The 22,954-nt window shown below is 47.3% G+C and overlaps 1 protein-coding gene across 27 annotated transcripts in view; it reads right to left on the reverse strand.

Annotated features, from left to right (window-relative positions):
* Positions 1–22,954, reverse strand: part of FNBP1 (formin binding protein 1) — a 208,859-nt gene that overhangs the window by 106,306 nt on the left and 79,599 nt on the right. For all 27 annotated transcript variants that reach the window (XM_077304875.1, XM_077304874.1, XM_077304877.1 and 24 more), the window contains 2 exons: positions 12,751–12,807; positions 12,085–12,232 (listed from right to left, as the gene is read on the reverse strand). In XM_077304875.1, coding sequence (XP_077160990.1) covers positions 12,085–12,192 — 108 coding nt within the window. In that variant the 5' untranslated portion in view covers positions 12,193–12,232; positions 12,751–12,807. The remainder of the gene's footprint in view (positions 1–12,084; positions 12,233–12,750; positions 12,808–22,954) is intronic.

Here is a 22,954-nt window from a genome sequence, read left to right on the forward strand (position 1 = left end):
TTAGAAATCCAATTTGAAAGAACAAATTGAGAAGCAACAACAAATGCCGACATTTCACAAATGCATAAGCTTTTTGTTAGTGAGCTTTGCGAAGTAGGAGGGTTTGTGGGAGCACATGAGTCCGAAGGACCTCTGCTGAACTTGTTCACACAACAGCAAACCATGGTTTGTCATTGTGTTTGGCCCATTCCTGTGAGCTACTCATTAGAAGAAGAGTTGGTTCTTATATGCCGCTTTTCTCTACCCGAAGGAGTCTCAAAGTGGCTAACATTCGCCTTCTCTTTCCTCTCCCGACAATAGACACCCTGTGAGGTGGGTGGAGGCTGAGAGAGCCCAGATATTACTGAGGAAGAAGAAGAGTTGGTTCTTATATGCCGCTTTTCTCTCCCCAAAGGAGTCTCAAAGCCACTTATATTTGCCTTCCCTTCCTCTCCCCACAACAGACACCCTGTGAGGGAGGTAAGGCTGAGAGAGCTCTGATATTACTGAAGAAGAAGAAGAGTTGGTTCTTATGTCACTTTTCTCTATCTTAGACCGTTTATGCACTGGAGGTTTCATGCTGAGCTGCAGGCCGGAGTTTTAGCTGTGGCAGGTTGCCCCACGTCTTCCTGCCCCCGCATGGGGAGCATTTGACCTGGTGTGCCTCATTCATCCCCAATTTGTGCTCCTGCATGGGAGCTGGGGTACTGAAGCTCCCAGTGCGTAAACGGTCTCAGTGGTTCTCAACCTTCCTAATGCCGTGACCCTTTAATCCAGTTCCTCACTTGTGATGACCCCCAACCATAAAATCAGGCAAGTGTCCTTTCACAGAAATTAAACGGAAACTGACCAATGGCGCGAAGTTCCATTGTTTGTGATTGTATATAAATAGTTTTTTCCCCCAGGGTTTCTCAGTTCAGTTCTGCCTCTTGTTCCACCATGCCAATCTTGTTCTTTTCTGCTGCTCCGGACAGACAAACACTCTTTCTTGATCTACCCCACAAGGATGTTGTATGGATGTCACACACACACACCCCGGCCAAGCTGCTTGCCCTGCGACGAAAGGGTCGTTCGACCCCCAAAGAGGTCCCGACCCCCAGGTTGAGAACCACTCCTCAGCAAAAGAAGAAGAAGAGTTGGTTCTTATATGCCACTTTTCTCTACCCGAAGGAGGCTCAAAGCGGCTTACAATCACCTTCCCTTTCCTCTCCCCACAACAGACACCCTGTTAGGGAGGGGAGGCTGAGGGAGTCCTGAGATTACTGCTTGGTTAGAACAGCTTTATCAGTGCCGTGGTGAGCCCACGGTTACCCAACTGGCTGCACATGGGGGAGCGGGGAATCAAACCCAGCTCACCAGATTAGAAGTCTCTCTGTTGCATCGTTTCTAGTACGACTTCGTGTGTACAGCACAGCACACACTCTGCCACTTGACACACTGCAGCCATGGAAGTCAACAGGAATGGCTATTGCATTTTCCAAGTAACCCGTTTTGTAATGCAGAGTAGGACAGTGTACTGTAGAAGGGAAACTGGAAGGGAGCAGAGTATGCAAAACCTTCCTAAACTTCCTGGCTGCCCTTGATCAGTCCAAAAGCTGGAGCGGCTTCTGTGGCCGTAGGGGCAAAATAGACAGTCCTCTTTTTCCCAAACTGGATAATGAAATTCAATAGCCAAATGAACATTGAGATCGATATTTGCATAAAAATTCTGTAAAAATATTTATTTTGTAAAGCAGGCTTTTCAACCAGGATTTCATGAAACTCTGGCATTTCTTGATGGCTCTGGAAGGGTTTCCCGAATTGGGGGGGGGGGTGGAGTTAATTCATTTTTAATATACTTTTTAAAAATTGCTAAATATGATATGACCATATATGGTGATATGACCATATCTGGTCATGTTGACCTGACCCCCCTCCCAAAATGGGTCTGGAGGAGGTGGGGAGGGGAGGGGCCTCAGGTGGGCGTGTCCACAGCTATGCCTCCCAACCATATTCTGCCCAATGGCACCACTTCTGGGGTTTCTCAATGGTAAAAAAACGTTCTAGAACTTGTGTTAAGAAAAAAAAGAGGACAACATGGGAAAACTAGGCCTGAAAATGGGAAGGAAGAAAACACTCAAACATGTATGGCTAAAACCTGGCTTCGCTACATCTCTAAGAACATGCAAGGGTTGGGGGGAAGGGCTCAGGTTGAGCCCTTTGTAGGAGAACAAAGGTATGCAAAATATGTCTCTTTCATCTCTGCAAAACTGGAGCATCAATGCTGGAGAACAAATTATCTATGAGCCAAACGATACATGAGGCCTGCACCTTATAATATGACTAGATATTAAGCCCGCTGTACCCGAAATACAGCGGGCGCTAGCGGGGTAGGTGGATGGATGGGCAGAAGAAAGGAAGTAAGGGAGAAAGAAAGACAGAGAGAAAGACAGAAAGAAAGAGAGGAAGACCGAAAGAGAGCAAGGAAGAGGGAGAGAAACAAGGAGAGAGAAAGAGGCAGATAGGAGAGAGGAAGGAAGGAAGCAAGGAAGCAAGGAAGCAAGGAAGCAAGGAAGCAAGGAAGCAAGGAAGGACAAAGGGAATGCTGGGAGGAAGGAAGGGAGTCAGGTAGGTAGCATGAAAGGGGATGGGGCAGGGGTGGGAGGAAGAGGGGAGGGAAGATGCCATGAGGGGAGGGGCCAGTAGCGATGGGTAGGGAATGTGGGGGGGGTAGAGAAGGGTGGTATGGTGTGGGTGGGAGGGTGGGGACTGGTAAGCAGCGGCGGAGGTGAGGGGCGGAATATCATGCAGGGGGAGGAAGCAGGGCTTTTGAGCAGCGGTGGAGATGGGGGCGGCGCAGAAGATCGCACAGGTTAGAAGGCGGGGCTTTGTAGTGGCAGCGGGGGTAAGCAGGAATGGGGGGACGGCTGGGAAGTTCGCACGGGGGGGGGGCTTGGAAGTGGCGACATAGCGTGGGTGTGAAGCGGCGGCAGCAGAGTGTGGTGGGGAGTTGTGGGCCAGAGGGGTAAGGAGGTTGTTGGGAGGGGGAGGCGAAGGGTCTGGTGGGTGGGCGGCCCCCCCTTCCAGAGCCACATGGCTGGGTAGGTCGCATGGCTGCCTGCCTGCCTTGTCGGCGGCCAGTCGCGAAATGGCGTCTGGCAGCCAAAGGCGGGCCAGGTTGGGGGGGTGGGCGGGGCAGGAGGTGGGCTGACAAGCAGGCTTGTCAGTTCGAGGGCAAGGGGCCAATCGTTGCCCCCCCCCATCCCAGACCGAGCCCTCCCACACAGACCTTAGCCTTTTATTCATACCGCTCCTGCAGAGCGGTGTAAAGATTGCTTTTACATACCATAAATACATACCATAATTATAAGTATTTTAAAAACTGGCATGGGAATGACCATGGCTGTCTTTATAACCAGCTGAAATAGGCATCTGGATATCACGGGCATACATTAATGCCTCTTCGCCCAGCTGCCCCGCGTCCATCCCCATCATTCTGATAGGCCTCTCTATTTTTAGATCAAAGTCCCCGTTGCAATAAAAACGAATACATCTTCAAGTATTTAAAAGGATGCCATATGGAGGATGGAGCAGAATTGTTCTCTCTTGCCCCAGAGGGACAGACCAGAACGTATAGGATGAAATTAAATTTCAAAAGAAATTCCATCTAAACATCCGGAAGAAGTTCCTGACAGAGCGTTTTCTCAGTGGAACAGGCTTCCTCAGGAGGTGGTCAGTTCTCCATCTTTGGAAATTTTTAAACAGAGGCTAGATAGCCATCTGACAGAGAGGCTGATTCTGTGAAGGTTCAATTGAGTGACAGGTTACAATAGATGAGCGATAGGGATGTGAGTGTCCTGCATAGTGCAGGGGGTTGGACTAGATAATCCATGAGGTCCCTTCCAACTCTATTATTCTATGGTTCTGTGACGGAGATCATCCTATAGAAGGTTCTCCTAGCTATGTATGTAAAGGGAACCTTTGCAATTTGCCCATCATTAAATGGATTTGCTGGGCATCGCGCCAGGAGGAATAACCTTCGTTGTGCTCTTCCTTGTCCGCCCAAAGAGCCAGTGGGGGTGTGGAAAGCACCTCCACTCTCTGGCCTGTCTAAAGAGGTCTTCCTCTTCCCAGACATTAACAACAGCTGGCATCTCTGTCCCACCCCCACCCCCACCCCCTAGCTTTGAACTAGGGATGTGCACCTCGGCTCGTTTTGGCCGCCTCGGCAATCACCGAAGCTCAAGGCGGCCGAACCGAGCCGAGGCGCACATCCTTACTTTGAACAAAACACTCTCTAGAAGAGGAAGATTTTTAAAGACGTTTGGAGGAAGATTTCGAAATAAGGATGAACCAATCCGAGCATGCTAAGGCCAGTGTTTCGTAAAAGACAGCTGATGTTACAAGGGATATCGATGTGTGTTGAGGTCCCCTGTTTCTTGGGTTGCCAGTTCTGGGTCCAGAAACACCTTGAGATATGAGGGTAGAGCCTGGCTCAATGGGATTTTGATAGAGTCCACCTTCTGGCAGTCATTGTCTTCAGGAGTTGTGGAATAAGTTTTTTTTAAATAAACAAGCATTAAATAAATAATTGATGTATGTCGTCTGGAGATCAATTGTGATTCCAAGAGCTCTGCAGCCCCTACCTGAGAGCTGGCAACCCTACCTGGTTCAAATCTTACTTCCACCATAAATTCTCAGCACATCCTTGGATGAGTTGCAATCGATTATACTGACAGATACTAATATTCAGTCTTATTGCTCTGTCTATTTGGCTTCATTTGAATATCCCCATTAGAATTTGTGAGAAAGAAATCCATGAGTCTTTTTAATTTTTGCACCGGTTCTTCCTTCATGCCTAACTTTTCCTGTTAAAGTTAACACATTTGTGATTTTAGGTCACTTATTTATAAATGGTTGTTGTTATGTGCGAAGTCGTGTCCGACCATTTGTGACCCCATGGACAATGATCCTCCAGGCCTTCCTATCCTCTATCATTCCTTGAAGTCCATCTAAGTTTGCACCAACTGCTTCAGTGACTCCATCCAGGCAACTCATTCTCTGTTGTCCCTTCTTCATTTGCCCTCAGTCGCTCCCAGCATTAGGCTCTTCTCCAGGGAGTCCTTCCTTCTCATGAGGTGGCCAAAGTATTTGAGCTTCATCTTCAGGATCTGCCCTTCTAAGGGGCAGTCAGGGCTGATCTCCTCTAGGACTGACCGGTTTGTTTGCCTTGCAGTCCAAGGGACTCGCAAGAGTCTTCTCCAGCACCAGAGTTCAAAAGCCTCAATTCTTTGACGGTCGGCCTCCCTTATGGTCCAACTTTCACAGCCATACATTGCAACTGGGAAGACCATAGTCTTGACTAGACGCACTTTTGCTGGCAGGGGGATGTCTCTGCTTTTTAGGATGCTGTCTAGATTTGCCATAGCTTTCCTCCCCAGGAGCAAGCATCTTTTAATTTCTTTGCTGCAGTCCCCATCTGCACTGATCTTGGAGCCCAGGAAAATGAAATCTGTCACTACATCCATTTCTTCCCCATCTATTTGCTGGTAATTGAGAGGGCCGGATGCCATGATCTTCGTTTTCTTGATGTTGAGTTTCAAGCCAACCTTTGCACTCTTTTCCTTCACCCGCATCTAAAGCCTCTTTAGTTCCTCTTCGCTTTCTGCCATTAGAGTGGTATCATCTGTATATCTGAGGTTGTTGATATTTCTCCCTGCAATCTTGATCCCAATTTGTGATTCATCTAACCCCGCCTTTCTCATAATGTGCTCCGCATACAAGTTAAATAGGCAAGGCGACAGTATACAGCCTTGCCGAACTCCTTTCTCAATTTTGAACCAATCAGTGATTCCATGCCTGGTTCTCACTGTTGGTTCTTGACCTGCATATAGGTTTCTCAAGAGACTGATAAGATGCTCTGGTATTCCCATCTCTTTAAGAACTTGCCACAATTTGTTGTGCTCCACACAATCAAAGGCTTTAGTATAGTCAATGAAGCAGAAGTAGACGTTCTTCTGGTACTGCCTAGCTTTCTCCATGATCCAGCGTATGTTGGCAATTTGATCTCTAGTTCCTCTGCCTCTTTGAAATCCTGCCTGTACTTGTGGAAGTTCTCGGTCCACATATTGCTGGAGCCTAGCTTGTAGGATTTTGAGCATAACTTTGCTAGCATGAGAAATTAGTGCAATGGTGCGGTAGTTTGAACATTCTTTGGCATTGCCCTTCTTTGGGATTGGAATGTAAACTGACCTTTTCCAATCCTGTGGCCATTGTTGAGTTTTCCAAATTTGCTGGTATATTGAGTGTAGCACTTTTACTGCATCGTCCTTTAAGATTTTGAATAGTTCAACTGGAATGCTGTCACCACCACTAGCTTTATTGTTGCTCAGACTTCCTAAGGCCCATTTGACTTCACATTCCAGGATGTCTGGCTCCAGGTCAGTAACTACCCCATTGTGGTCATCAGGGATGTTAAGCTCGCTCTTGTATAGTTCTTCTGTATAATTTTGCCATCTTTGTTTAATCTCTTCTGCTTCTGTGAGGTCCCTACCATTTTGGTCCCTTATCATACCCATCTTTGCATGAAACGTTCTCTTCATATCTCCAATTTTCTTGAAAAGATCTCTGGTCCTCCCCATTCTATTGTTTTCTTCTATTTGTTTGCACTGTTCATTTAAGAAGGCATTCTTATCTCTTCTAGCTTTTCTCTGGAATTCTGCATTCAATTGGGTGTATCTTTCTCTTTCTCCCTTGCCTTTCACTTCCCTTCTCTCCTTCGCTATTTGTAAAGCTTCCTCAGACAGCCATTTTGATTTCTTGCATTTCTTTTTCTTTGGGATGGTTTTAGTTGCTACCTCTTGTACAATGTCGCGAACCTCCATCCATAGTTCTTCAGGCACTCTGTCTATCAGATCTAATTCCTTAAATCTATTTGTCACCTCTACTGTGTATTCGTTGGGGATATGATTTAGTTCATACCTGAGTGGCCTAGTGCTTTTCCCTACTTTCTTCAATTTAAGCCTAAATTTTGCAACAAGAAGCTCATGATCTGAACCACAATCAGCTCCTGGTCTTGTTTTTATTGACTGGATAGAACTTTTCCATCTTTGGCTGCAGAGCACATAGTCAATCTGATTTCTGTGTTGACCGTCTGGTGATGTCCATGTGTAGAGTCGTCTCTTGGGTTGTTGGAAAAGAGTGTTTGCTATGACCATTGTATTCTCTTGACAAAATTCTACCAGCCTGTGCCCTGCTTCATTTTGTACTCCAAGGCCAAACTTGCCTGTTATCCCGTTATAAATGGTACATCTCACAAAAATGGTGACTGCATTCATGGTACAGTGGTGGAAAGTTCCATCATGGGGCTTTCAAGACAAGTGATGGTTAGAGATGGCTTGCCATTGCCTGCCTCTGCACAACCACCCTGGGCTTCCTTGGTGTCTTCCCATTAGGGCTGCCAGGTCTCCTTGGCCACTGGTGGGGGATGGGAGGTTGTAGGGTTGCCAGGTACAAAACCTTCAGGGAATAGAGCTTGGACAAGACTTAGTGGGGTACAGTATAATAGAGTCCACCCTCCAAAGCGGTCATGGAACCAATTTAAGAATAGAGTGGGGGAAAAAAACAATACTAAACTACTAGACCAACACTTGTTGGAAAGCCCTTCTTCCAAATGCAAATGCCACAGAATTTTGTTGGTCAATTCTATAGTAACAAAGGTTACAAATGACAACTAGGTCAGATCTCTACAACTGAAGCCATAGCAGCAAAGACAGACGACACAGCAGCTGCTCTCGTGGAATGTGCTGAAATTCCTGGAGGTACCCTGAGACCCTGATCTTGTGCCTTCTGTAAACACAATGTAATCTAGAAGGCTATAGCTGATTTGGTGACCTTCTTACCAGGCACATTGTTCCATAAGACACAAAAAGCTGAAAGCCTGAAAGAAGCAGTTCTCTTGATGGAGATGCAAAGAGCCTTTCTGGCATCCATTTTGTGCAACATCCTTTCTTTTGGGTGTGAAGGCCTAGGGAAGAAAGATGGTTCAGTTGGTAGGCCAAGTTGACTTTTGGTATGAATGATGTGTCAAATCCTAACACCACCGACTCTTTTTGGAATGTACAGAGCTCTTTCCAAACTGACAGACCTCGAAGCTTGGAAACTCTTCTCAGCGAAATGATGGCCACTAGGAAAAAAATATATTCCCCAACAAGAGCTTCAGCTCCATGGAATTCAGTGGCTTGAAGGGTGGTTAGTTAAGGCCTGAAGCACTTTGATAAACTCCACACCAGAAGTCTGTGTATGACCTGAGGTAGCAATCACATGGATTCCCTTAGGTACTGCTTAATATTTCTGTTAGAAGTTGGATCTTCTAACCTCCTGTTGCCCAGTACCACTGCATTGGCAACTACTTGCCTCTTAAAGGTGTTAGGTCTCAGGCTCCTTTTTCATCCCTCATTCAAAACTGGGCAATTACATCATGATGAAATGGCATCATAGAATTCACCTGCTTCACTGTAGCCCATCTCTTGAAGGCTGACTAGGTATGGACCTTCTCACCTGACACATAAAGTCTACAATACCTTCAGGCAAAAACTAGAACGCTCTAAATATTCCGACTCAACCTCCATGCCATCAATTTGATCCATTTGATCAATTTGAATGTTGATGGGTGATGGGCCATGACTCAGCAAATCCTCATTGACTGGGATTCTCCAAGGGTTGGCTATTGGCCTGTCTACCAGTTCAGAGTGTGAAGGCCGCCTTGGCCAGAAAGAGGCTAGGAGGACAACTTCTGCCTTTTCTTGTGTAATCTGCACAGCACCCTGTTAAGTAGTATAGTTGTAGAAAATGATATAGAGGACCATGTCTTCAAATCGTGAAAAAAACCCAAGAAGTTTCTGATTGCTTGGTGTTGCAAATAGGTCCATGACCAGAGACCCGCAGCTGGAAAGACTTGAAAGAATTGGAAATTAACAAAAACTCTGGCCAGTTCAGGTCTCCTCCGTCAATTCAGCCATTCAGCTTGAATGTTCAGCACATCTTGATCATGTTGATCCTACAGTCCCATCAGATGTTTTTCTGTCCACAGGAATATGTGTCCTGTTTCCTGATGAAGAGGAGTCACCCTGATTTCCCCTTGGCGGTCTACATGAGACTTTGTGGTGATGTTGTCTTTCTTTAATGAATGGCATGGGAGCTATGAACTGCTTGGTCTCCAACCTGGGCCGGTTCATCCTTTCTAGGGCTACTTGGGGGGCTGCAACTTCCTGCTGATGCCAAACATAGTGTGAGCACCTAACTGGCATAACTCATTGCAGCCCAACCTGCTGAGCTCACACAATCTGCCGGCCTCAGCCTCCCCAGCAGCTGAGATCATAAGCATGCACCATTGTATCCAGCTGGCTACCTGCAGGCATATAGTACATGGAGAAGAATCCATGCAGGACTCCAGGTCTGAACTACCCAGTTCATCTGCGAATGCCCAAAAAAAAGGGTGGAAAAATATGGTGTGCCCATCATACAGGGAGATCCCACAACTTCAACAAGGACTGTTGTAGTAGATAAAGCCTGATTGAAAAAAAAATCCTGCCTAGCTCAAGAAACCCTAGCCTGGGTTCCTGGATGGGTCCCCAATAGGCCCTGGGAGCCTTTGAAAAAGGCCCTGCTCACTGCCTGCATCATGACCAGTAAACCGGTTCACTGTAACTGCAGTGTCCATGTGCCAGTGCTCTTCTGGTCATCAGAGGGGAGGGAGGCCTGTGTCGTTGCTGCCTTCATCAGGAAGGCCCAGAAAGGAACCGAGATTTCAACCCATGCTTGCTGTTTCTGGAGCTGGTACTCTGGAACCCAGCACAGCCTCTCCCCAGTCTGAGGCTTTAGACTACAAGGGTGGCTTTTGTTCTTACGAGGTCCAGAACAAATCTCTTTCCATATAGACTGGTAAGGCCTTCCTGTCTAGATTGCACCATTACTTACTTCTTGATAAACACAACTAGGGTGAAAACTGCACGGAGCTTTTATTCTAACCCCAGGTCGATTCAGTCCCTGCCCTCTACACAGAATGCGATTTCCGTTTGGATTTGGGGCGATTTAAATTTTCCTTCTGCAGCAAGAAGGATTGATCCGGAGTGACCCTACCTTTATTGTGCAATATCTTCCAGTGCTTTTAAACCTGAATATATTCAGAAAATCGCATTGTTTTGAATCTGGGCTCGCCTCCGTGGTAGAGGACCTGTGATTGGCTACAGGTGGTCATGTGACAAGGGCAGAGTCTGCACTTGCTTTTTTTATTCCGTTGTCAATCCTGTTGAATTCAGATCGCTTTGAACTCGGGTCTTCCTCTTCTCCCCCTCCCCATTGAAACAGGAAAGTCTTCTGCACGTGGTTAGGGAGGCTCAGATCGGGGGGGGGGGGGAGGCAAATGGAGACTCTTTCTTTGTTTTCTTGAGGGGGGGAGGATCCAAGAAGTCAGAGGAGGGAGGAAAAAATCCTTTCTTTTCTTGAAGGGGGGGGGGAACGAAGAAGGCACAAAAAAAAATCCAAGGCCAACAGAAGTTGAGAGATATTAGGGGCTTCTCCTTTGAGGCAGGCTTGTCACATGACCACCTGTAGCCAATCACGGGTCCTCTACCATGGAGGAGAGCCCAGATTCAAAACAATGCGATTTTCTGAATATAATCAGGATTAGCAGCAGTCTGAGATATCGCACAATAAAGGTAGGGTCACTCCAGATCTATCCTTCTTGCTGCAGAAGGAAATTTTAAATCGCCCCAAATCCAAACGGAAATCGCATTCTGTGTAGAGGGCAGGGACTGAATCGATCTGGGGTTGGAATAAAAGCTCCGTGCAGTTTACACCAAGAAAAGAAAGGATTTTTTCCTCCCTCCTCTGACTTCTTGGATCCCCCCCCCTTCAAGAAAACAAAGAAAGAGTCTCCATTTGCCTCCCCCCCTCTTCTGAGCCTCCCTAACCACGTGCAGAAGACTTTCCAATTTCAATGGGGAGGGGGGGAAGAGGAAGATCCGAGTTCAAAGCAATCTGAATTCAACAGGATTGACAATGGAATAAAAAAAGTAAGTGCAGACTCTGCCTAGGATGGGACTGGAAATGTATTATCTCCTGTTCTCAGTCTGAAACTGCACTTAAGCTTAGTGTAATAATTTAAAATCAACTTTGCATCAAATAGTAACATAATATTAACTCCATCACCCGTTAAACCCTAATGTATTTGTTATGTGTGAAACAAAACAGGATCTGGCCTCACTAACACACCCAAGCATTGACCCTTTGGCATGAAACAATTGGGGCTTTCAATAAGTCAGGACAACTCGCAAAAGCTGGAATGCAAGTCAATGGCAAAACCAACCCATGGATATTTATCAGCTGCCTGTTGCCAGTTTCCTTGATTTACATGCTTTTGTGTCAGTGTGTGTCTCTACACCCACTTTACAGCATCAATTCAACTCCTTATGCCAAGCCCTAATCATTCTCTTTCCTGCCATGAGTTAATTGCAGGTTTCCATGAAAAAAGTGAGGCAGGAGAATCCCCCTTGGAAACCTGAAACCACTCATTGGTGTCGGGAGGGGGGGGGGCTCTGATACACATCAGAGCAACCACCTCCTCTTCCTACTGAGCCCTGGCATGAACAGTGATGCATAATTTATATGCTACGGAAAAGGAACAACCGTTATTAGGATTCTCAGGAGACGGACCATCAGCGCAGAGAGAAGAGCTGGCTTTAACATTCACCAAGTGCCAAGCCCCTACAAGTTTCAGACTTTGTAATTTCTGCATACCCTCAAAACCAGCAGCTGTGGGAGCCAAGGGGAGATGCCAGGCAAGTGGTTGTGGGGAGAAAGCGCCGTCACAGAAATCGCTTTGTAATAAATTTGGAGAAATAGCAGAGAGCCGAACCTCCACAGAAGGACCGATGGCAAATCACACCAATGCCAACTGGATCCCTTCAAATATGGTATCAAGGTGCACAGGAAATACCAAGAACCTTTATGCAATGTTCCATGTAAACCACCCAGAGCCATAAAGAATGGGCGGTATAAAAATCAAAATAAATAAACAAACAAACCTACAAACCTTCTATGAACCAGAAAAACATCAAAGCATACCGATTTCCGCTCTTGCTTCAGTTCTTGTACGTAGCGGGCTAACTCAGTGGTGATCTGTGAGGTCATGTTCTCCGAAATGACTTCATGCTGACCAGCATAATCGTTCATTTCATTCAAAGTGGCTAAGAAGGCTTTACAAGACGAATATCTGCAAGCAGCAAAGGCAGACAAAGGAACCAGTTAATGGTTTTAAAGAATATTGATGGAGAAGCCCCTCTCACTAGGGGTTGGGAAAAGACGGGCTTTCTCAGCCAGGGTTATGTGAAGCCCTGCAGTTTCTGTATAGCCCTGGAAGGTTTCCCCAAATAGGTAGGAGCTAATTAATTTGTTATATATTTAAAAAATGTGTTAAACGTTTATTAGGTGATATGACCCCCCAAAATGGCCAGTTTGGACCTGGAGGGGGTGGGAAGGGGAGGAGCCCAGGCGGGAGTGTCCACAACTATGCTTCCCAACTGTGCTCTGCATCACTGCACCATCCTAGGGTTTCTCAAAGCATGAAGAATGTTTCAGGGGCTTCCCAGCAGTAAAAAGGTTGTGAAAGGCTGGGCTAAGATCAAATGTAGTCTGACAACCCTGCCTGCATCCCACCCCCCAGATTGTCTGCATCCCACTTCCCACCCCCACCCCCCAGATTGTCTGCTTATAGGTTTGTTATAAACCTACTTGTATTCGTCTTCTTCTTTGGAGTTCTTTTTGGGCTGATATTTCTTCGACAAATTCCTAAAAATGATACAGAGAGAAGGAAACATTCATGCATCTCATCATAATAATTTGTTTGAAAGCAAACCAAAAATCAGTGAACGAGTTCATCATCTATGTAACCATCTCCACAGTGTAAGAGGCTGCTACCTCCAAGCATGGCAGGATTAGGCATGCCTTTGTATCTTTCCCACTAAGTGTTGTTCTCACTATTTAAAACATTTACCTCATTGGACCAAAGTGGCCGAGCTCCTAACAGATTATTCCAGACAACCCAACAGATAAAATCCAAGAGAAGAACCACAAAACCCAATAGAGGTCAACAAAAAAGATCCATTTGTAAATCTTGTTATAAATATAAACTTCATTGGAGTGATTTCCACAATGGCAGAATTCAATATTCTTCAAATTAGATTCAAGAGGGCAAGGAAAGAGTATTCTATCAAGAAATCCTTCCGGGGCCATCAAGAAATCCTGTTTGAAAAAGCCTGAATTAGGAGCAAAGAGACCGAAGAGCAAATTCCTGTTTTGTCACAGATACTTGCTGGGTATCTTTTACACCAGTCTAGGGTGGCCAGGTCCAAGCGAGTTAACGCCTGGAGATTTAAGAGTGTAGTCTGGAGAGCACAGGGACTTCAGTGGGGTACGATGCCACAGAGTCCACCCTCAAAGCAGCCCTTTTCTCCAGGGAGACTGAAGTCGGTTGTCTGGAGATGAACTTTAATTCCAGGGGATCCCCAGGCCCCACCTGGAGGCTGGCATCCCTCAGTCCCCCCTCCCAAGAAGCCCTTTCCTACAGGGGAACTGATCTCTTTAGTTGGGAGATGAGATCTAATTCCAGAGGATCCCCAGGCCCCACCTGGAGGCTGGCATCCCGCAGTCCCCCTCCCAAGCAGCCCTTTCCTCCAGGGGAACTGAGCTCTGCAGTCTGGAGATGAGCTGGAATTCCAGGGGATCTCCAGTCCTATCTGGAGGCTGGCATCCCTAGGCCATCACACACTGTCAGTCTACCCCACCTCACAGGGTTGTTGTGCAAAAACAATGGAGAATAAGAGAATGATGTAAACCACTTTGGGGTCCTCACTCGGGACAAAAGCAAAGTATAAATGAAATGCACAAATCCTTCCAAATTTGTCCTTGGAATTTTGAGTTTTAGACTACCTGGCGGAGTTGTGAAGAGGAAGTGAGGCCTTAAGAAACTGCCATTGTTCCGTTTTTCATTTCCATATTTTGGACATAGAATTGTGCACTGACCCTTTCTACCCGTTTTCAGTTCCCCCAGTGCATATGCTAACAGACCAAATATTGATGCTCTCCCGTGCACTGATAAAATCCTGCAAGAGAGCAAACTTGATGCAAGTCAATATGCATCAATATATTGCTGCAGTCCTATTGCCTCACGGGTGCTTTTGTGCTGTATTTTAGCAGTATGCATATCGGAGACACTGGGTGGGAGAGGTGCTTGTAAAGGAAGGAAGGGAGGCTGTCAGAAATTGTACAAGCTCCAGTTTGGGGATTACTTTTAGAATCCTCCGGGATAGATCAGAATTAAAGTGGAGTGAACCAGAATGCGGAGTTAATTCCCAGGACTTTAAAGGTGGGGAACAAGGGCATATCTGCTCAGTCTAACAGCAGCATACGGCAAGAAACCTAAATATGCATGCCACAGATCCACACAAGCCCAGAAAGAATCATAGAATCTCCAGGCTGAACATTCCCAAGTCCCTCAACCTATCTTCATAGGGCTTGGTCCCTTGGCCCCAGATCATCCTCGTTGCTCTCCTCTGTACCCTTTCAATTTTATCTACGTCCTTCTTGAAGTGAGGCCTCCAGAACTGCACACAGTACTCCAGGTGTGGTCTGACCAGTGCCGTATACAATGGGACTATGACATCTTGTGATTTTGATGTGATGCCCCTGTTGATACAGCCCGAAATGGCATTCGCCTTTTTTACCGCTGCATCACACTGCCTGCTCATGTTTAGTTTACAATCCACAAGTACCCCAAGGTCTCGTTCACATACAGCGTTACCTAGAAGCGTACCCCCCATCCAGTAGGCATGCTTTTCATTTTTCTGACCCAGATGTAGAACTTGACACTTATGTTTATTAAATTGAATCAAAGGATATACTGCAAATCTCTGAGAATCTCACCTTTCTTCTACCTACCCCCCTCCAATTTCTTCATTTTTATGTACTAAAGCATTTTTATCCCCATCTTTCCTGACAGTTCAAGGCTACTCATGATAGAAGTTTAAGCAAATGTTCAGTTAAAACTGAAACAAAAACAACAAACCCCAAATGTCTCCTCCCTGCCTCCTTAAGAGATGCCTGCCTTTCTGATTGTGGAGATACTCTTCACGGTGCTGTCTAAACAATATTTCCAGATTTAGAGTTGCCAGGGAAACACCTGGATATTCTTCTTTTTTTGTGGGGGGGGGGAGGTGGAAGTTGCAGAGGGCAAGGTTTAAGGATGGGAGGAGAAGAGAGGGACTTCAGTGGGGCATGCCATATAGTTCACCTTTCAAAGGTGCCATTTTCTCCAGGGCCCAGTCTGCACACAAAGGATAATGCACTTTCAATGTGCTTTGGCAGCTGGATTTTCCAGTGCAGAACAGGAAAATTTACTTCTAAAGTGCATAGAAAATGCATTATCTATTGTGTGCAGATTAGGCCCAGGTTGACTAATCTCTGCTGCCAGGAGATTAACTGTAATCCCAGAAAATCTCCAGCCCCCACCTGGAAGCTGGTGACCCTATTTTTAATTAATTATGCAAAAAAGTGAAAAGGCAGGCATATATAAAATGAACTTAATTTGCATGACTTTTGCAAACTGGTATTCTGGTGCTGAAATCCGAACGTTTCAAAAGCGCACTTTAAAAAGCCTTCTAGCGGGAATGTTCCTCCTGCTGTTGCCAGAGTCTGGCAGAACTTCTCTCTATGCAGACTGGGTAGCCCATCAATCACTCTTCTTTTGTACAAGTCTCCAAAGGAGAGAAGTTTAAAAGCAAAGGAAAAGACAAGACAGGGCCATTTATTGTGGGAGCGCACAGAGTCCCATTGTCACTTTCCCCTTTCCCAAAGTGAAGAGTGCAGACTCCACCCCCCCACCCCCCTGTGACTCACCCTGCCATTCTCTCTCCTCCTAGTGAAGCTCACTTCCCCAATTCACTGGTATCAACCAAACACACACACACACCCCACACACAGACTTCCTTTTTTGCAACTGCTCTCCTGCAAATGAAGCAAAATCACAAAGTTTTTCACCAAGGACCATTTTGTTCCATCCCCAATTCATGCTGCTTTGGGAACTTTTTAACTTGCAGCAACTTGCAGACAAGGAATCTCCAAAATCTGGCTTTTCTTCTCTCCATCCCAACACAGAGGGGCTATGCAACACAAAGCAGGCTAAGGGAGGGCTCCTGACATCGCCACTGCAAGGGTCCTTCCTTGCTAGCCCAACATTCTGGAAAGCCAATCAGAATAGTGAGCTAAATGGTCTAAGGCAGTGGTCCCCAACCTTTTTATCACCGGGGACTGGTCAACACTTGACAATTTTACTGAGGCCCGGGGGGGGGGGGGGAGGTGTAGTCTTTTGCTGAGGGACGTCGCTACCGCCGCCTGAGCCCCTGCTCCACTTGCTTTCCCGCTGGCGCTCCTGACTTCCCGCTGCCCGCTGGGGGGCGCTGCCAGCAGCAGCTGCGCAGTGTCATGCTGAGGGGGAGCCCCAGCTATGGTGGCCACCGGAGAGCACCAAAGGTGAGCCAGCGGCAGAGTGGCAGGGCAGCCAAGGAGGAGGACAAAGAGGATCCGCAGCCCTGTACCGACTGATCCACCGGTCCCGGTCTCCAGACCAGGGATTGGGGACAGCTGGTCTAAAGGCCTCACTTGGCAGCCTCATATGTTCACAGGTGACTTAAAGGGCGTGTGCTGCAGATGGATGCATCAGAGGATACATGGCTCAGTAGTAAAGCATTTGGAGCACAAAGCCGCATAAATACCTCCCAAACTTTCCACACAAAGCACAAAGTCTGAGTCCAGGAGCTCCCCACCTGAATCAATTAAAAGCCTCTCCGCTGGGCTGGGAAAGAGCCCTGTGTGAAACTTTGGGGAGCAGCTTCCAGTCACAGTAGTCGAGGCTGTCCTAGATGGGACAGGGCCAGGCCTTGCGACAGCTTCATAGGTTGGTGAAGGATGTATGGCCATGCACGGTCCATGGCTCCAGGCAGAGAAGCTGCTTTGCATGCAGAAGATCCCAGTTTCAATCCTGGGTGTAAACTGCACGGAGCTTTTATTCCAACCCCAGATCGATTCAGTCCCTGCCCTCTACACAGAATGCGATTTCCGTTTGGATTTGGGGCGATTTAAATTTTCCTTCTGCAGCAAGAAGGATTGATTCGGAGTGACCCTACCTTTATTGTGGGATATCTCAGACTGCTTTTAATCCTGAATATCCATTTGGGAAAGAAAGCTCCGTGGTAGAGAACCTCTGATAGGCTACACCTGGTCATGTGACACGCTTGCCTTAAAGGAGAAGCCCCTAATTTCTCTCAACTTCTGTCGGTCCTGGATTTTTCCTCCCTCCTCTGCCTTTTTCGATCCTCTCCCCCTCCCCTCCAAGAAAAGAAAGAGGCTCCCTGCCTGGCTCCTCTCCCCACCCCCTTCAAGAAAAGAAAGAAAGAGGCTTGCCTCCCTCCCCCCTTCTGAGCCTCCCTAACCACGTGCAGAAGACTTTCCTGTTTCAATGGGGAGGGGGGGGGGAGAAGAAGACCCGAGTTCAAAGAGATCTGAATTCAACAGGATTGACAATGGAATAAAGAAAGTAAGTGCAGACTCTGCCCTGGATGCCTCCGGTTATAAAAATCTAAGGAAGCTGTGTTATTGGAAAGAGGCAGCCAATCAGAGCAGAGTAATTCAGGGCCAGAAGGACCAGGGATTTGATCCAGCATAAGGCAGCTTCATGTCTTTCGTGACATTTAGGGACACCTTCTCCACCTCTTGAGGATTCCTTCAGACATCACTCATTTCACTGTTCATGACCTTATTTCTGTCGTTTTTCAACCCTGGGACTTGTTAAAACCTACTGATTATCAGCAATCATGTGAAAACCTTCAAGACGCATAGAGGTCTTGTCTGTTTTATATATATATAAAAGTCCTGAAAAGCTTCATGTAATATGATCAGACTAGGAAGAAAGAAATGGCTCGTTTTTCCTGAAGTATTCAGATTCATGTATCCTAGATGGAGACCATTTACGATTTCCATGCAGGAATAGGGAATGCTTCCAGAATATTCCTCACCAAAATTTCTCCTGCGTCTTTAAAGTTTGAACTAACTAGGTTTGTCTCCAAAGTGGAGCTGATGTATTAAAACCCCTCCGTTGTTTGTCCCTAGCCTGGGATAGTGTGTTGCTTGCCTTGCTCTCTAATTCTGTAATTTCTACTTCTAGTAATTCCTTGCATGGTTCATGGACGATACAGCTTTATCCTGTAATATGCCTTGAGTCTTAGCAAGGAAAGCCACTATGAAGTAAATACATAGCCATAAAATAGTCTGCAACAACATTGTGCATGGGCGGGCGGTCGTGGCTCCTACTCCCAATGGTTTATTTGCATCCTTTCCCATCCTCTGTCTTACTGAAGAACACACATGAATCCTATAAAATGGCAGCCTCAATGTGATCATATGTGTAACAGCATCGCAAATCCTTTTATGTGGGTAATTTGATGCCACCAAAAGAGTCTTTCTTGATGCAATCACATGTACTACAATCATATGGAGATTTTTTTAAGGGTATTATCAATGTGCGTACAACACAGAAAGGGGGAACAGGGGGCAATGCAAATGTAGCTGTTTCCATTACAAAACTAATTTTAGAAGCACTTGTAGAGAGACCTGAATTCAGGTAGAAAGGCAGACAGCACAGAATGTAATTTCAGAACAGTACAAGAACAAACCGGGTGAAACCCATTTCTCCTCTTTTGAAGGGACCATAACAAAATTAGACAGGAATGGGCAAATTCGACCTGGAAGCAGATGAGTGGATGGCCATTGCACTGTGTGTTCTATGCCAGTGGTCCCCAACCCCCGGGCTGGAGACCGGGACCGGTCCATGAATCAGTTGGTACTGGGCTGCGGCTCCTCCTCGTCCTCCTCCCCAGCTGCTGCCTCTCTACCGCCGGCTCACCTTGGCGGCCGCCATGGCTGGGGGTCCCCCTCGGCGTGGCACTGCACAGCTACTGCTAGCAGAGCCCCCCAGTGGGCGGCAGGAAGTCAGGGGCACCGGTGGGAAAGCAAGCGGAGCAGGGGCTCAGGCGGCAGCGGCAACATCCCTTGGGAAAAGACTAGACCTCCCCCCCAGGCCTCAGTAAAACTGTCAAGCATTGACTGGTCCCCGGTGATAAAAAGGTTGAGGAACCACAGTTCTATGCAACCCACCTTTTTTCATGACAAGAAAGCCAAAATAAAGGCCAGTAAAATTGTTTATTTTAAAATAAACAAATCACAAATTAGCCCCAAATAAATTAGCCACACTTACTCAATACCAGTATCCGGCTCACTTCCAAGAAATTATTTTATGTTAGTAAGTTTGCTGGGCACCCTGGTGCCAGTCTCAGTCTCTCCGCCTCACTTACCTCACAGGATTGTTGTGAGGATAAAATATAGGAGAGGAGAATGAGGTGAGCTGCTTTGGGTCCCCATTGGGGAGAAAGGTGGGACATAAATAAACAAACAAATAAATAAATGTAAACAACAGCATGCATACTGGATGGGAGATACACTTCTGGGTAGCAGTGTGTATGAACCTGATCTTGGGGTACTTGTGGACTGTAAGCTAAATATGAGCAGATAGTATAATGTGGTAGTAAAGAAGGCGAATGCAGTCTTGGGCTGTCTCAACAGGGGCATCATATCAAAATCTATATTGGATAGATATCGGGGGGAGGGATCACAGTGAGATCAGCAGTGCAATGGACTGCCTAAGGAGCTCCCCCTCACTGACAGTCTTCAAGCAGTGGATGGACAGATCCTTATCTTGCATTGAGCAGGGGATGGGACTAGATGGCCTAGGTGGCACCTTCCCACTCTGGGACCCATTATGCACGGGGCAGAACGCCTGCGCTGGTGGCGGCAGTGCTTCAGGGAAAATCTCCAATAATGCTCGCTGCCAGCGCGGGCATGTCCCAGCCCAGGGCTACGGAAGGCCCGTGTTATGCAAACGCGGGAACTTCTGCAGCTTCCTGGATATGCTGGGTGGCGGCAGGAGCTGAGGCGGGCCGGCGCTGTGCATAATGGACAGCGCCAGGCCTTTCAGCCTGCCTGTCCCCGACCTACAGGGACACCGCATGTCTCTGCAGGCTCCATGGAGGGGGCCCAGCCCCCCCACTCTCCCCCGCTCCACCCCACCTCCCCTCCCTGGCCACTGCCGCTTACTGTGGCCGGCAATGTCTCGGGCCTCCTGGCTCCGGCGCAACGCGCATGTGCGCATGCTACAATGAGGCCGCCCTGCACACCCCGCCCTTGTGCGTACACGGGGAACGGTGGGGCATCCAGCCCCACCACAATGGCATGCATGCACAATGGCATGCTGCCGTGCATAATGGGCCTAGGACTCTATGAGTCTAGTTCAGCAGTGGGCTTCCTAAGGAGGTGGTGAGCTCCCCCTCACTGGCAGTCTTCAAGCAAAGGTTGGATACACACTTTTATTGGATGCTTTAGGATGCTGGAGGCTGATCCTGCATTGAGCAGGGGGTTGGACCAGATGGCCTGGAGGGCCCCTTCCCACTCTAGGATTCTATGAACCCCATTTCAGTTTGCAGCCATGGTCTCTCCCGTTGCAGACTCCCCTTCAGTCCAAGCATCTCGTCTGCCATTGTGCTGCATGAGGAGCAGCTGCCTCCACCACTGTGACGGACGCAGGCTCCTTTTTACTCCTTCCCGGCTGATCCCCAGCTGACGTTTTGCTCCCGCCACCCTGGGCACATATGCACAAGAATTCTCTTGCCACACAGGGAAGATGTCAGCTCATGCCTGTGCAAATCCGACACACACACAAGAGCATACACGTGCACCCGCATACACACTCACACATGTTCCATTGCTGGCACACACAACGGGAATGTTAAAAATATTTCAACTCCTCTGCATCTGGTGATATATTGGTGTATCATCGTAAGATTAAGTTAATATTATTCTGATACATTTTCATCATTGGAAAGAATTCATTTAAAGAGGGTTCATTTATAAACAATATTAAAAGTATTACATATCACTGATAAAGACAGCGAATACGGACCATGCCTAGGAATTCGTTTTGGAAAGTTTGAGAAATTGTTTTCAATTTGAATAAACAGTTATTTGTCATCGCCAGCTTGAAACTCATTTCTTTTGCTTGTATCACAGCTGATGGGTGAGACTGCAAGCTGGACGGGGGGGGTGGTTTATGAACATTTCGAGTGGGTGGACAGGAAGGGATGTGCCAATGTTATTTTTTCTTGTGGCCCTTCCTTGCATACTCAGGGAACTGCTGATTGTAGGGGGGGGGATCACTTGGGCAAGAAATTGGGATCACTATGGGTGGGCAGGTAGTTGTGAGTTCCTGCATTGTGCAGTGGGTTGGACTAGATAACCCTGGAGGTCCCTTCCAACTCTAGGATTCTATGATAAACTGTTCCTGGAATTAAAGTCTATTCTGAAGGCCAAAGGAGAAGCAGCATGAGGCTGGTGATCTTGGGCCACAAAAGTACTCATTTTATTTTACTGTGCTGCAAGAAGAATATATACCCCTCCCCCCCCCCCTTCAGTGGTCTTCCAGGGCAACCAACATCAAACATAAAACCTGAGAACAGAATTGCTCAAAGAGTTCAATGCTGTTTCAAAACAAGCAACACCCAAAGTCATAAAACCATCAAAGACAAGACCAAAATGTACAAAAGCATTGCTGAAAGGGTAACAAAAGCTCCATGTCATCAGCATGTTGGTACAAATCTTTCTTTCAGATCCTGGGATGACTTAATGTGGGGTAGTTGCAGGGTGATACATGGTGGGCCTCCATGGCAAAACTATGGGTGCCTACTATTATTCCTCAGACCCAATCTGTGGAACTGGTGAGTTGCAAGGAGCGGTCAAGAGAGGTGCTCCCTCACCTGACTTCCCTGCAGAGGGGGGCACTGACCACACTGCAGGCCGTGCCTGGAGCAGAGTCCCCCAACTTCCAGAGCCTCCGGTCTCAGCTGTCTTCTGAAGGCTGCATTGCCAGTCCCAGAGATCACCCTTTCTGAAGTGACCAAGGATGCATCATCCCCAATTAGGAACCCCTGGGGCCCCGCCATACGAGGCTAGGGGGACAATACCCAGTCCAGGACAGAATCCCCTGACTTCTTTAACTGCCCGTTGTTAGATTTCGCACTTGGGAGGGCAGCTAAGCTCTTCTGCAGGAATAAACCCAGCAGAGGGAGACTGAGGGCATCCCAGACTGATTAGTGGTTCTGTTCCTCTTTGGCAAAAGTGTGGCGCCCACCAGCTGTCTGGTCCTTTCTAATTGGAGATGCCAAGGACTGGACCTGGAACCTTCTGCGTGCAAAGCAGACGCTCTACCACTGAGCCACAGTCCCTGCCCATAGTTTGCATAAGATGCAGAATGATGAATTATAAATTACTTCAGCATCAAGAACTAGAACCCTAAAAGACCCTCAGGCCTAAGGATTTCAAGCCGGCCAAGTCATTCCTTCCCAGTGTCTCTCTCTGAGACTCCTCGTTCCCTCTGTAATGAGTGCTTTCACCTTGTCTCTGACAGCAAGGGCTCCGAAGTTTTATTTGATGGTGCTGCTTGCTAAATACATTGCAGTGAAAGGAGAAGGACTGCAAGGTCACTCAGCTAGAAGCAGCACTTGTGCCCTGGCGACCACAGCAGGGATTTCAATTACAGGATTGCAGCTGTGTCAGGACACTTTCCCTGGCCTCCGTTGCAAAGGAAGAGACTTTTGATCAGGGGTAGTCAAACTGCGGCCCTTCAGATGTCCATGGACTACAATTCCCATGAGCCCCTGCCAGCAAACGCTGGCAAATGGGAATTGTAGTCCATGGACATCTGGAGGGCCGCAGTTTGACTACCCCTGCTTTTGATCCTCAGTGCTGTCAATGAAAAACAATTCTGGGGTAGTAAGGC

The sequence above is a fragment of the Paroedura picta genome, chromosome 12 (assembly GCF_049243985.1).
Source record: "Paroedura picta isolate Pp20150507F chromosome 12, Ppicta_v3.0, whole genome shotgun sequence".
Classification (NCBI taxonomy): Eukaryota; Metazoa; Chordata; class Lepidosauria; order Squamata; family Gekkonidae; genus Paroedura; species Paroedura picta.